The 15,661-nt window shown below is 44.2% G+C and overlaps 1 protein-coding gene across 3 annotated transcripts in view; it reads right to left on the reverse strand.

The window, feature by feature from the left end:
- Positions 1-15,661, reverse strand: part of LOC110502571 (spectrin beta chain, non-erythrocytic 1) — a 124,993-nt gene that overhangs the window by 69,080 nt on the left and 40,252 nt on the right. Inside the window, exon 1 of one of the 3 annotated variants that reach the window (XM_036960162.1) lies at positions 10,311-10,886. The exons of 1 other annotated variant lie outside the window; for it this stretch is intronic. In XM_036960162.1, the coding sequence (XP_036816057.1) occupies positions 10,311-10,515 (205 nt within the window). In that variant the 5' untranslated portion in view covers positions 10,516-10,886. Of the gene's footprint in view, positions 1-10,310; positions 10,887-15,661 lie in introns of those variants that run through there. One more of the 3 variants, XM_036960165.1, reaches the window with a different exon arrangement.

Here is a 15,661-nt window from a genome sequence, read left to right on the forward strand (position 1 = left end):
ATGAAGCATGACGGAGGAGGTGTGATGGTGCTTTGCAGGGGACATATATTTAGAATTCAAGGCAAACTTAACCAGCATGGCTACCACAACATTCTGCAGTGATACGTTGTCCCATCTGGTTTTCACTTAGTGGGTTAACCATCTGTTTTTCAACAGGACAATGACCAAACACACCTCCAGGCTGTGTAAGGGCTATTTGACCAAGAAGGAGAGTGATGGAGTATTGCATCAGATGACCTGGCCTCCACAATCCCCCAACCTCAACCCAATTGAGATGGTTTAGGATTAGTTGGACCACAGAGTAAAGGAAAAGTAGCCAACAAGTGCTCAGCATATGTGGGAACTCCTTCAAGACTGTTGGTAAAGCATTCCAGGTGAAGCTGGTTGAGAGAATGCCAAGAGTGTGCAAAGCTGTCATCAAGGCAAAGGGTGACTACTTTGAAGAATCTAAAGAATATAAAATGTATTTACACTTATTTGATTACTACATGATTCCATATGTGTTACAGTGCCTTGCGAAAGTATTCGGCCCCCTTGAACTTTGCGACCTTTTGCCACATTTCAGGCTTCAAACATAAAGATATAAAACTGTATTTTTTTGTGAAGAATCAGCAACAAGTGGGACACAATCATGAAGTGGAACGACATTTATTGGATATTTCAAACTTTAACAAATCAAAAACTTAAAAATTGGGCGCGCAAAATTATTCAGCCCCTTTACTTTCAGTGCAGCAAACTCTCTCCAGAAGTTCAGTGAGGATCTCTGAATGATCCAATGTTGACCTAAATGACTAATGATGATAAATACAATCCACCTGTGTGTAATCAAGTCTCCGTATAAATGCACCTGCACTGTGATTGTCTCAGAGGTCCGTTAAAAGCGCAGAGAGCATCATGAAGAACAAGGAACACACCAGGCAGGTCCGAGATACTGTGGTGAAGAAGTTTAAAGCCGGATTTGGATACAAAAAGATTTCCCAAGCTTTAAACATCCCAAGGAGCACTGTGCAAGCGATAATATTGAAATGGAAGGAGTATCAGACCACTGCAAATCTACCAAGACCTGGCCGTCCCTCTAAACTTTCAGCTCATACAAGGAGAAGACTGATCAGAGATGCAGCCAAGAGGCCCATGATCACTCTGGATGAACTGCAGAGATCTACAGCTGAGGTGGGAGACTCTGTCCATAGGACAACAATCAGTCGTATATTGCACAAATCTGGCCTTTATGGAAGAGTGGCAAGAAGAAAGCCATTTCTTAAAGATAACCATAAAAGGTGTTGTTTAAAGTTTGCCACAAGCCACCTGGGAGACACACCAAACATGTGGAAGAAGGTGCTCTGGTCAGATGAAACCAAAATTGAACTTTTTGGCAACAATGCAAAGCGTTATGTTTGGCGTAAAAGCAACACAGCTGAACACACCATCCCCACTGTCAAACATGGTGGTGGCAGCATCATGGTTTGGGCCTGCTTTTCTTCAGCAGGGACAGGGAAGATGGTTAAAATTGATGGGAAGATGGATGGAGCCAAATACAGGACCATTCTGGAAGAAAACCTGATGGAGTCTGCAAAAGACCTGACACTGGGACGGAGATTTGTCTTCCAACAAGACAATGATCCAAAACATAAAGCAAAATCTACAATGGAATGGTTCAAAAATAAACATATCCAGGTGTTAGAATGGCCAAGTCAAAGTCCAGACCTGAATCCAATCGAGAATCTGTGGAAAGAACTGAAAACTGCTGTTCACAAATGCTCTCCATCCAACCTCACTGAGCTCGAGCTGTTTTGCAAGGAGGAATGGGAAAAAATTTCAGTCTCTCGATGTGCAAAACTGATAGAGACATACCCCAAGCGACTTAAAGCTGTAATCGCAGCAAAAGGTGGTGCTACAAAGTATTAACTTAAGGGGGCTGAATCATTTTGCACGCCCAATTTTTCAGTTTTTGATTTGTTAAAAAAGTTTGAAATATCCAATAAATGTCGTTCCACTTCATGATTGTGTCCCACTTGTTGTTGATTCTTCACAAAAAAATACAGTTTTATATCTTTATGTTTGAAGCCTGAAATGTGGCAAAAGGTCGCAAAGTTCAAGGGGGCCGAATACTTTCGCAAGGCACTGTATTTCATAGTTTTGATGTCTTCACTATTATTCTACAATGTAGAAAATAGTCCAAATAAAGAAAAAACGTCCAATGATACTGACGCCCAGGGCAGCTCTCTGCAGCTGTGTGTTTGGGGACAGCCAGGCCATCGGTGACCGCCGGCTAACCTAGTCACAGGAAAACACTGTCACATTGTGTCTTACTCACCAGAATACAGAGCTAATCAACACTGCATTGTTTCATATAACAGTCTGTAGGCTACTACAGCCCGATGTAATGTCCCTTTATGACCTTTTGTGAAAAATGATTCCAAAGCCTTTGAAATGAGCTGACAAAATCAGCATCTGTATCCTAGAATGAACTATTTCTCTAGGTGGGTTAACACCTTAATCCCGAGGCAAAAATAACTATAGCCTATTTGTGCCCCATTCAGCTGAGATCCAGAGTGAGAGAAAGATGGAGAGAGGGAAGGGTGAAAGGATGAAAAGAGGAATACAGAGCAGTGACGGTAAATCAGGCTAGCAGCAGCCTAACAACTTCACGCTGGTTGTGGCGCAGCACCCCAATGCCACATGTCCCAGATTGTTGTTAGAAAACTGCAGTTTAATTATGTCTACATCTGGTTGGGAGGAATTTGGACTTTTTCCTGGAGACAATTCATCAAAAAAACACAAATACCATGCCCCAAAATAAACATTACGATACGGTGAGACATTCAACAAAATGAAAATCTGGCTGAGGCCTTTGGTGGCTGATGTCATTCACAGTTGCCCCACCCTATGGTGGCTGGGGCGGTAATTGAAAGAGATGTGGGCTGCAGGTCATACAACTGTTCAGCTACCAACACAAAGTCTACATGTACTGTACAGTATGTGTGTGGAAAAACTGCATGTACAATTGGGAATTCTGTGTGGCACTGTCCTGTTGAAGATAGCTGTGCAAATTACACAAGATGGATGAAAGGCGTCAGATGTCTCCAGCTAAAGCATACACAGACAGATGATCTGTATGTATACACAACCCTGCTTGTCCAGGGAGCGCAGATTTACACATCGCTTCACTCTCCATCGCTCCACTCTTCACACAGCCCCTGCATCCAGACCAAGTATACAAGCACTCACCCCTGGGGTTGTCCTCCCAAATGTTTCCACCCTGCCTCCCTCTAATGTAGGCCACATTGTTTCACTTATAAATCTGTAATTTCTCAACTTCCTGCTCAGTGCAAGGTGCTCACCCAATACCCGCAAGAGAGGGAGAGAGCGGTTGAAGGACAAACAAGGAGGAAAATGGCTGCCCTTTCTTATGGGCCCACACATGACGGCTGGCACACTGGGTCGAACAGACAGGCACCTCAACAGTACCCTAATTTACTGAACAGGGACATAAAAACACCCACCAAAAAAATAAAAAGCCAGAAAACATTTTCCTATCGGGTTATGTCAAGGCTGGTCGAGCCGTATGTTTCCCTTCTTTGTATTAGTACAGAGCCAAGGGGAGTGTTACAGAGAGAGCGCTACAGCTGTGTGGCCTCACAAGGGAGATATCACTCATGTTAGTTTATTACTCAAGTCATACACTCGGAAACCCAGTTGAAAAATGAAACTGTATGATGTGTTTCCTGTATAATCTTCCATAACCACATCTGTGAATGTGAACTTTGTTCATCATTTTTGCAGCCTGTTTCTAGAGATGACTATTCACTCACTCATTCAGAGAAGAACCTACAGTTGCAGATATGACTCTCTGAGAGCACAAAGAGTGTACGATTTGCTTAAGTGCATACATTACTGTCCATTTTTGTATCTAAAGCTACAGGTAACTGCCAAAATAAAGGAAACACTTGAGTAAATGAGGTATACAAAGTATATTGAAAGCAGGTGCCTCCACACAGGTGTGGTTCTTGAGACAATTAAGTAATTAACATCCCATAAGAGGTGAGGTCATGTATAAAAATGCTCAGTTGCCCATTATTTTGGCTACCATAGCTAGAAGAGATCTCAGTGACTTTGAAAGAGGGGTCTAAGGAGTTTAGGGGGTCATAAGGAGGTGTGTTCATCTCATTCACCAGATCTCAACCCAATTGAACACTTATGGGAGATTCTAGACCGGCTCATGAGACCGTGTTTTCCACCACAATCAACAAAATACCAAATTATGTAATTTCTCGTGGAAGAATGGTGTCGCATCCCTCCAATAGAGTTCCAGACACGTGTAGAATCTATGCCAAGGCGCATTGAAGATGTTCTGGTGGCCCAACGCCCTATTAAGACACTTTATATTGGGGTTTCCCTTATTTTGGCAGTTACCTGTATGTGTTTGATCAAACACAGAAGACTGTATACTAGGTAGTCGCTAAGAATAAGACAAGCCTTCTGATGTAATAAATAAAATAAAAACATGACTCTGTTCACAGGGAATCCGGCGCAATCCTCAGTGTGTAAATATTACGTGCAATTAATTAATCAAACTTCAAGCGCAACAAGCTAATGTTCTGAACAGAACCAAAACATTTAGACTGCTACATAATAGCTCAGATATGTCAACGTTTCCCACTCTTGTGTTTTAAGAAGCTCTGAAATCCTCCAATCATGTGGAACATAAGCTGTTCAGGAGATATTGGAGCTGTTATTCTGTTTAACGAATCACCCTTGGTGTAGTGAGGAGATGGCAGGCAGAGTCAACCACAGCGGAGTCATGAAGTCATATGGAGAGTAGGAGGGAGAGGAGAGGTGCAGGGCACATGCTAGTCATTCTCTCTGTTGCTTTAGGCATAGAGAAGAAACTCCAAAGCAAACTAATTCACTGAGCGTTAAAGAGAAGCTTTCAGTCCTCATCTCAACCTCTTTAGGAAGGACCATGAGGCTTTTAAGACCTGATCTATATCACCTTTTACAGTAAAAAAAACCCAGTATATATATAGTTCAGTCTGCTGCTTTGGATATTACATTAAGACGATAGGTTTCCCATATTGGAACTGGAGCTCATTCTGACTTACAACCTAATGCTATGGACTTCCACTAAAAAGGTCCACTCCATGTCTTGGCAGTATTACTGATAATAAACATAACCCAGGTATGAAATGAAGTCTTACAAGAAACCATGTTTCCCCTTATTCAGAGGCCAAGGCTGTGACATAAGGGTTGGTGTGTGGGTGCTATTCTAGGAGGGGTAGAGCCCACAAGCCTGGAGATAGACAAGCTCATTATATCAAACATCTGTCTTTAATAAGAGAAGGGGGAGAAGAGATGGGGGAGAGAGAGAGGGGGGAAGGGTGGGGTAGATAGAGGGTGGAAGGTTGGTGGATGTGCTTCTAAAACTAGAAGCTTTCCGAGACCCTCTTATGTCAGACACACATGCAACTGACGCTCTCTCTCTTCCAGACACACCCTGTAGCGTATTGGGGAGACATGCGGACAGACAAAGACAGACCAGCCTGGTTGGCTTTAGCCTAACTCTGTTCACTCTCGCATGACTGTTATGAAGACTAACACAAACAGGGCTTTGGGCCATTTGACCTGGATCATATAACATATCTAAACTCACATTCCCAACACATCCGGACCCAAATCCCATGCTTCCGTGCCTTTCACCAGGGTGGAATGTGGGCTCACGCCCCAGTACTTACCATGACGTTCCCTGTACTGATAATGTGGATGCCTTGCCTACACATGTACCAAGACTCAACACTACAAAATTAGTTTATTTTCTTCACAACACTAACCCGCCAAGGTTCTTGACACAGAAGGTCATGTTAAGACAAACCTCTTCAATGGCTGTAACAAAGCTGCCTTTGCCTACCAGGGCTACTCAGCTGATCAGCCTGCCTCGCTCTGCTCTGTTGGAGTAGAGGTTTACCCTTGACTGGCCAACTGTTGCGATCTGAAAGAGGTGCCCTGCACATGTAGCAACATTTCAGTTGATTGGTGAAGCTGACCTTTGTTTTGAAGGAAGAAAATCAAACAGTCTGCTTGTTCTCTGACAGCCCTGTAAGAGAACAGGCAAGCCCAGTGTGTACCTACTATTAATCTCCTGGAAATGCTTTATCTTAACAAATGCTGACCACTTTCAGTGTTTTACTGTAAAATCTTCTTGTTAGCAGAATGAACAAGAAAATGTAACACACAATGTGCAGTTGCAAGTTCATTTACATTTCACAATGCCAAATTGAATGTAGTATTGGTGCAAACAACCAAAGAAACTCTAAGTTATGCAAAGACACAGAGTCAATCTGAAACCTCAGTGTGAGAATGTACACAGGCAACATCTGAAAACCAGCACACATAAACTGGGAACCGGGACACCCCACTGTCCATACCCATCCACTCCAAAACACACTCAGAGCCAAGCAGGCCTTTCACAACCAATTACATTTGACAATACTGATACTATCCCAATCTGGGCCATCCAATGAGCTTGGCTCCTTTTCTGCTGCCTGGGTCGTTTTCCCTCTTGATAGCTGGATGAAAGAGGCTGCCTGTCATCTCAGCATTCCCTGTCTCTGTCACTCCACTCCCATTCATAACAGTCTGGGCCACACTGCATTGGCCTGGAGTTGATAGGCTGATACAACCCCCTTTGTCAGAGAGATCCGGAGGCCCCTGATGGGTTTTAGGGGGTTCCATGCAGCATGGCTCAAAGGGTGTAAAGTCAGTTTCCTACAAGGCAGACATGGCCATTCACTCATTTCAACCAGTGTCTCACCCTGTGGACTTTCTCTAATCAGAGAGTTGGGAATTGGAGCTAAAAGCAGAACAGAGGCAATGTTTCCCCTATATGCATTTAGCTAAATTGTGGCCGCCACTGCAAAAAAAAAAAAATTAAAAAAATTGTGATGGTATAACATTTTCAGTGTAAACTTAAACCAATAAAACTAGATATAAAGGATGTCGAAAACATAATGGAGCAACAATCCCCAAATATAAAAACTGAGAATCTAAAATTCAAAAAATGACATGGCATGGGGCCCCCACTGATTTGTTATAATGTTTGAGTCACTCAGATAACATAAGAACATGGCAAAATGTGTAGAATTGCACAAAATTAGCTTTGAAACTGCAATTCTTATCTCGGCTTCATTACATTAAAAAAACAATTTTTTTTAGGAAACTAGCTTTAAAACTGTAAAATTCCCCCCCTCCCCATGTCAAAATGTGTAGAATTGCAGGACATTAGCTTTGAAACTGCAATTTGTTTCTCAGCCCCAAGACAAAATGTCTACAATGTGTGCAGGAAACTAGCTTTAAAATAGCTCAATTTTGTCTCTGCGGGCAAGAGGAGGGAGTGTAAAACTGCACCATTGGCCAACCAAAACCACACAGGTAGGCTACATTTATCTGATACCTATAGCTAAACATGTTGGCCTGTACTGTGTAGCTATGTCAACCTGAACATGTAGGCCTGCACACTGTAGCTACGCCAACCTGAACCTGATGGCCTGAACTGTGTAGCTATGCCTCCATCACACCTGTATGGTGACATTATGTTTGATATCCATACAGTCTACAGCCCTTTAGAGCATTTTATGTCTTTCTTCCCTCCCAGAAGACATCACTATCCACACTAACTTTGTCTGCTGCCAAGGTCTGTCATTTCCACCAGTGCCAGTACATTCATTGCCAGATAGACTTCTGAGGTCATATGATAGATAGAAAGATGAGGTAAGAATTCATTGCAGCAACATAGTGTTTTTCATTTTACCACATGTGATTTTCTTCTACCTCATGTTTGCTAACCAGGGCCTCCATCATCGCTGTAATGGTCGAGGTTATTTATGGATGTGCTGGTGGCCATTTTAAAATGAAGTTATAAGAGTGCCAAAGACCGGAGTCCTCCTATTCTCTGACAAATCAATCATTCTAAGGCCGGTGGGAGGGCAGACACAAGGACTGCCCATTTCATCAGGTTGGTATAGTCTCCCCCTCTCTCTCTCTAGCTCTTTCTCTGGCCCTCCTTAACCTTCAGCACAGCTCCAGGAAACGCAAGATTTACACTTTCCACCGAGCTCATGTTTCACCATCTCGAGTCCAGGGAGCATAAAGAACTGTGTCACTATGGCCTCCCAGACATTCCAACCCTACATATCCATCCAGATGGACATATAATGTAGTGTGAAGTCTGAAGACATACTACCACCTGTGAAAGATGTACTACCACCAGTTAAACACACGTCACTTGACAGATATTCTGTTTCTCATTATAGTATCATTGCGGCACAAATCGAAAACACATTCAGCCAGACTTGGAACCAAGAGCCTCCTCTTCCCTCTGCAACTATTCGATATACAGTACAATCAAATTAGCACAACAGGTATGGTTTTCCACTGAGTCATTGATTGAATTGCGCTGGGAATGCAGCAATGACTGGCCCTTTCATAAAGATGCCAACTTCCTTCCTCTTTCACCCTGTCTATTTTAGAAGAGTTGTTTATTCATTCATCATGGCCCCTACAGCACACAGGGGCAGTGCAGGAAGAGTCTGTCAGTGGTGTTACCAGGCTGATAACGGCCTTGCACCTTTCTCTGGCACCCTTCTCTGTACAGAGAAAGCTAATGCAGAAGACCAATCTGCCACGTTTCAACACTACATTATCTCAGCGATGCCACACTACTTGGGCGGTATCCCTCCCTGTCCCATGTCTCTGTGTGGAGTGAAAGCACTGTGCTGTCAGGGCTGCAGGGATTCATATTAAATCAGGGGAGACTCAGTCTCACAGTGACATTGGCTCGTAACAAATTATTCATCGCATGCTTCGTAAACAACAGGTGAACTGTTTATGGACCCTTCCCAACAATGCAGAGAGGAAAATAGAGAAATAATCGAAAAATAGTAAAATGAGGAATAAATACACAATGAGTAACGATAACAGAGACTCCTCTGGAGTCATGGGTTCCATAGGGTGTCTGAAGATGTTCAGAGGCCTCTCTGACACTAGCATGCTAATGAAACCAGAGGAGACTGCCAGGAAAACGTATCATCATTCACCAATACCTAATCTCAAAGATATTTCATTATGCAAGCTAATAAACTATCTCAATATCTCAATATCATAAGTCAACACACTCATTCATTCCTGGCGCCTGCGATAATGTACCCGTCTGTGTGTACACGTACTGTATAATGCTGTTTGCATGAGATTGTGTGCCCCCTGCTTCAACCCAGCCCTCGTGCTCCAGTTGTGACCTCCTTGTATTTCACAGCTCTGAGCACAAGACAACAACCAACCCCCACAGGATCCCAGTCAACAAACAGCATCTTGCCCACAGAAATAACAGATGTCAACAAATGATCGGAGGCTATACAAGGCTTTGTTTGTAACGTAGAGTGAGACATGACTTCAGTCTCAGCTAAGATGGGGAGTCGTGTTTGTTCTTTTGGTTTTGCCCATGAGAAAGGGAACGAGAGCAGCACTGACAGACCCAAACATACACACACTTCAATGAGCCGGCAGGGCTGTGGAATGCAGGTAGACTGCACGGGACAGAGAGGGGCTCAAATGCTCTTCCCGCTGTTCGGAGTATGCTCAGTGGAGCGTGCTCCCTCACAGCCCTCTTTCATCCTATAATGTGCTGCAAAACAAGACGTGAGGCTCCTCCTGTCTGGTTAACAACTCCACAACACACCGTCTAACAAGGAGCAATGCCAGGGCTCTCCTCCTCTAGCACCATGCTGCTTACAAAGCAACACAGGAGAACACCGCCCCTCCCACTTCTCTTCTCCTGCCATTGTCATCTTGGAACAGCCAGTCAGCTGCAGCCATGCTGTCTGGTCTGAAAGGCGATATTTTAAATGGCTCTTTCCTTTTACCCCATCGTCTCCCTAAAAAGGTGTCTCTCTACACGTGTAGCTGATATCCAGTCTTCCTCTTTTCCCACCCTGCACTACCTCATCAATATTTCATTAGGTGATGGATGGCGTCTGTCATTGCCTCATGATCCACCAGCCTTCTCCCTCGTAGGAATTAGAGGATGCTGCGACCCTCTCCTATCACTGACAGACAATGCAAAACAAAGACGGGAAAGACCTTACATCCCCAGGCATCCTGAGATTCACAACTGCTTCCCGACACCATGAAATCACATCTTTATGAACTGGATACTACAGACCCTCCCGTTTGTCAGCTATCATCCGCAACTTTAGCGTGCATAGCAACGCTGGTAAACAAAGCCCTGGGCTCTGCTCTGCCTTCCTCCCTACTTATCTTACCTTGCAGCTGCTTAAATCGGCCCTCGAGTTGGTTGTAGTTGAAGGCAGCCTGTTTAGCAGAGTAGCCCGGATCAGGGCCGGGGCTGGAGGCAAAAGAGGGGCCGGGCCCAGAGGAAGGGGACAGGGGCCCTGGGGAGTGGGACCCTGGAAAGACAGGCCCTGTGGACAAGGGGCCAGGCATGCTGGTTGCCCTCTGTAGCTCCATCAGTCCAGTAGAAAATAAAGGTTCTGGAGAGAAGAAGAGTTCGCTGGTCCCCCTCCTTCTAAAAAACAATGTCCAGTGGTGGTCCCTGTAAAAGGTTAGCTGGGAGAGTCCCTCTCTGGGTGATCGTGCAGCAGTTAGCCCCGAGGTGAAATGCTGGCTCAGCAGCACCACAGCATCATACTCGTCTCAGTCTTCTGTCCTCCCCTACTCTATCATCCCCCCCATCTTCACACAGCACAAGCAGCTTGCTGACACTAACATGCACAGTGAGAACGATAAAGTGCTCCGTTCCAATATGGTAAAAGCCACAGGGAGAGAGAGAGAGAGAGGGAAGCAGAGAAAGCACGCTGGACTCTGTACTCCTGCAATGAGCAAAGGGCTGCTCAAACACTGCACACCTTTTACAAACCTTAGGGAGGGGGGAGGAGCCAGCAACCTGGAATTCCTTCAGCAGCCACTCACAGTCCTTGTGTTCAGTGGTGATGTCACAGCCTCATTACCAAAAAGGGGAGTGGGAGGGAGGAGCAGAGGGGAGTGGTGGGCTGTACCAAATGGAAATGGAAAGGGGGAGGGGGAGACTTGGCCATGACCTTCCCCATTTCTAAGTACATTTGTTATTTTAAGAGACAAAACAGCCCCTAATATTTCACTGATGCGTAGACAGGCTCATGCACAAAAAAACAAACTTCCTGACTGTGTTTTACCAGCACGTCCTGTTAGAGTTCATTGCTAGCCCCCCCCACCCTCACCGTTTCACATTAGTGTGTGGGCCTTACAAAAATGCACTGGCTTTTGAATGGCCAGACAAAGCCAGAAGAATAAGGAGCTCTCATAGTGAGCTCTGTGTAATAATATCCTAGACAGTGAACTGGACCCAAAGTGCAGGCAGGTCTCCCCAGTCTTCTCTCCTTTCCTCTTCATTATTTAGCCATGTAGTCCGCCTGACCCACCGATTGAAGCGAGGGGTTATTATATAATCACAGAGCACAAAATAAGCCTTTTACTGATCAGAAAAACATTGAATCCTCATTTACTCAGTTTTTCCTGACAAGAAAGCACTGTTAAACATCTACAGTAGTTAGACTAGTCCAACAGCACAATATTCCCACCCATCTGAAAACCCTTTGCCGGAAAGCCCCCCTTTTACACCATTTCAAAGCTGGCCTTTCTTAAATTCTGGGCATTTTAATGGTATGGAATTTCTTCACTAGCTTTAAATGGAAAGCATGGCTTTTAGGGGATAAAAGGTTTCTACTTCCCAAACCTCATGTGAATTCAACCCCGCTGGTCCCATTACTCCTGGCAATGTATTTATACTGTAACATATCTTAACATTGATGTATGTATTCACAGGGCAGTCAGTCTAATGTGATTATACGCACTGAAAACCATTCCAGGTTTGGCCCGAGTAAGCCTGGCATAGCATGGCGGGGGAGGCGCTTCCAGATTAGGTTTTATATACAAACCCTTTGAAAGTTGGGTGAGTGGGGTATCTCTGTGCTGTAAATAATGAGTGTGGGAGGTAAATGCACGGTGATAGCTGAATGAGCAAGGTAAACATGAGCAGTGAAAGGGGGCTGTTTATAGTAGTCAATAGTGAAGTGAAAAAAGCTGAATGTCCGAGGGGAAAAGAGTATGGACCAAATGAAAAACTCCATATGAACTGCCTTAATTTCCTGTATGGTCAGAGCACAAATCACAAGGCCTCCTCGTGAATCGCCTCTGGAGCTCCTCTTCTGAATAGTGTGTTTGAGTGGAACATTCCGTTCAAAAAAGATCCCTCTCCACTGTTTTTTATTACCTTTATTTAACTAGGCAAGTCAGTTAAGAACAAATTCTTGTTTTCAATGACAGCCTAGGAACAGTGGGTTAACTGCCTGTTCAGGGGCAGAATGACAGATTTGTACCTTGTCAGCTCAGGGATTTGAACTTGCAACCTTCCGGTGACTAGTTCAACGCTCTAACCACTAGGCTACCCTGCCGCGCCTGTTTAACTAAATACTCCCTCACTTAAATAGCAGAACCCTCATCTGAAACAGTTTCTATATTATCTAATTAACGCATGCAAGAGCAAAAACTCACTACAATGTCCCGTGAGGATGTTGCAAATGCTTTTCACAAAGAAGGTCCTGGGGGGGGGGGGGGGGGGACGACAACCATGTGATCTTAATCATACCCCGCCAACCAAGAGAGTGAAGCAGTGAAATATCACTCGACAGCCACTCTCTTTGGCATGTGCTACACGACAGACATGCCTCTACAGCCATTGTACTGTAATCCACAAGGACAAAATGGGAAACAACGGAGCACCAGCGGCGACAAAAGAAACTCATTATAGATGCCACAAAGTCAATCAACCAACGTGTTACTCATTAAGCGCCTTCCTTTTGCTTCTCTGTTAACTAAATGCTTCCATAAAGATGGTACACCAGAGACCTGCTAAGGCACAGACTCAAACACACAGGCACTCTACATAGCCCATACATAATCTAGATTAGAAGCTACATGGGGACAGCTATGACAGGTGGAGGTGGTACAAAGCCAGTGGGTTGCTAAGAAACCTGGCCCTGCTGGCACAGCCTTCACTGGGCTCCACAGTGATGCGTTAAGGACACAAACTTGTAAAGCCATCGTGGAGAATTTCACAAGAGCACTCTGCTTCATCCCTGTCGAATGTAAATAATATTCTTATGAGTTCAGCTCCTGCCAGAGAGATTGATGAACATCTTTACTGAGCCAGAGTCAGAGTCCACTCCACACACATTCTCGTCTTTCTCTTATATTTGGGACATGATACACCTCCCCCAGACCTGGGGAGTCTGTCTGAGTCGGGGGCTTCCTGTTTTAATGTGTACATTTTGGAATGCAGAGAATGTTAGGAGCAGGGGGGCTTGGGGTGGGTGCTCAGCAGCATAAAGACTCTTTAAGATGGGAGGAGGGGAGGCTGCCATGGCTAGTTTTATTTATTTACACGTCTTGGCTTGGCTTGGCTGATTGTTTTTAAGAGCTCCTCTCCTCAACTCCACAGCCATTCCTGTGACCTCCGCACGGGTTATTCCTGGACCTTCCAGGGTCAAGCAGAGCGAAGTTTACCAGAAACACAGCAGGGATACTGCCAAGGTTACAAACAGGTCAATACACAACATGAAAGGGTGTAAAAAACAAACCACAAACACTATTACTGGAAACCAGCATCCCGCAGTGCAGACTGTCTTAGCAAATGCAGGGGGTTCTTCATGGCATTATTTACCATCACAGACAGACATTCACACACCAACCTCTTGGCTGTTGGGCGTATTCTCATACTGTACACTACTGTACATATCATACCCTAATTTGGGATTAGCTCCAAACTGAATATGTACTGTTAGCCATACATACACACTCCCTCGCTCCTTCCTTCAGTGTAAGGAGATACAGATCTGTTTCTAAAGAGATCAGTGCAGTTAGCCCCAAGTGGTTTCAGATTTGCCTACCTATCATATGCACACTGTGGAGGTGAAACACACCAGGCCATACGCACTGTTCATGAGAAAACTAGCCTGTGCCTCAGGAAGGGGCATCAGTTTACACCATAGATTTGATAAGTTTACACAGACATTAGTTAGTTTGATCAAACACAAGACCTGGCACCTCCTAAGTCATTCTGTATCCTTGAACAGCATGGTTTAGTGTGTTGGCGGGGTGCATTATGTAATGTATTTATTTATTTTTATTTAACTAGGCAAGTCAGTTAAGAACAAATTCTTATTTTACAATGACAGCCTACCCCGGCCAAACACTCCCCTTACCTGGACGACGCTGGGCCAATTGTGCCCTGCCCTACACTGTACAGCTAACCTTGACTGCAACTGCTAGACAACATTTTGAGAGGGGATTCTGAATTGAAGATTTTACTTAAATACAGTATGGATAGTTACAATTAACCTAAATAATGCCCATAAATACATGTTTCACAACTAACATTGTGAGAAAATGGCAATATCCCATATTAAACTGCTGACATAGGCAGAACCACACGGGCTGCATAACTGATGATGAACGCCTCTGAAAAAAGGGGCAGGCATGTGTGAGTGATGTAAGCGCAGTCACCTCCATTAAGTGACGAGCAAGGAGCAGAATGCCACCGCCACTGCAACGTTAAACTCACATCTGGCCAGCAAATGCTAAGAGGGAGCGGGGGAGAGGGAGTGAGAGAGAGTGAACGAAAGAGAGAAAAAAGCAAGGGTAGGGCGGAGAGAAAGGTTTTGTACTGCACAAACATCAGGTCAGTATAGAGACAGATTACATGAATGCATCAGTTATCAATTAAATCAGATCTGCTTCATTCGAAAACAGGGGAAAGTAATAATACCATGCAACATAATAACCGGTGATAAACAAACAATATAACTCAGACCTAACAATACAAATTATGCTATATACAGTATTTAAGCAATAAGGCCCCAGAGGGTGTGGTATATGGCCAATATACCACAGCTAAGGGCTGTTATTATGCACGACAGCCGTGCTATATAGGCCATATACCACAAACACGAGGTACCTTTTTGCTGTTATAAACTGGTTACCAACGTAATTAGAGCATTAAAAATAAATGTTTTGCCATACCCGTGGTATACCACGGCTGTCAGCCAATCAGCATTTCAGAGCTCGAACCACCCAGTTTATAATGGCCAATATACCATTTCTAAGGGCTGTTCTTATGCACGACCCAAAGTGGAGTGCCTGGATACAGCCTTTAGTCATGGCATAATGGCCATATACAACAAACCCCAGAGGTTCCTTATTGATATTATAAACTGGTTACTAGTGGGCACCAATATCGATAATTCTATATGATATCAATATCGTTTGATATCGATATGACTGAGGCATGTTGTGATATCGTTTAATACTTATTTTACCCCGCTTTCTACAACAACGCACCGGCAATTGCTGCCGCACTCGGCGGATAGCTAGCAAAGCAAAGACATAGCATGGGTTCACCAATGAGACCAGCTCACTAACTTTAATACAACTAAAAGGTTGTCAAAATAGGCAAGACAATAAATACTTTGGTCCACAATGCATTTCATGTTTCATATTCTGAACAAAAATATAGGCTCTATCCAGGCACTGCGCTTTGGGTCGTGCCTAAGAACAGCCC

The sequence above is a fragment of the Oncorhynchus mykiss genome, chromosome 23 (genome assembly GCF_013265735.2).
Source record: "Oncorhynchus mykiss isolate Arlee chromosome 23, USDA_OmykA_1.1, whole genome shotgun sequence".
NCBI lineage: Eukaryota > Metazoa > Chordata > Actinopteri > Salmoniformes > Salmonidae > Oncorhynchus > Oncorhynchus mykiss.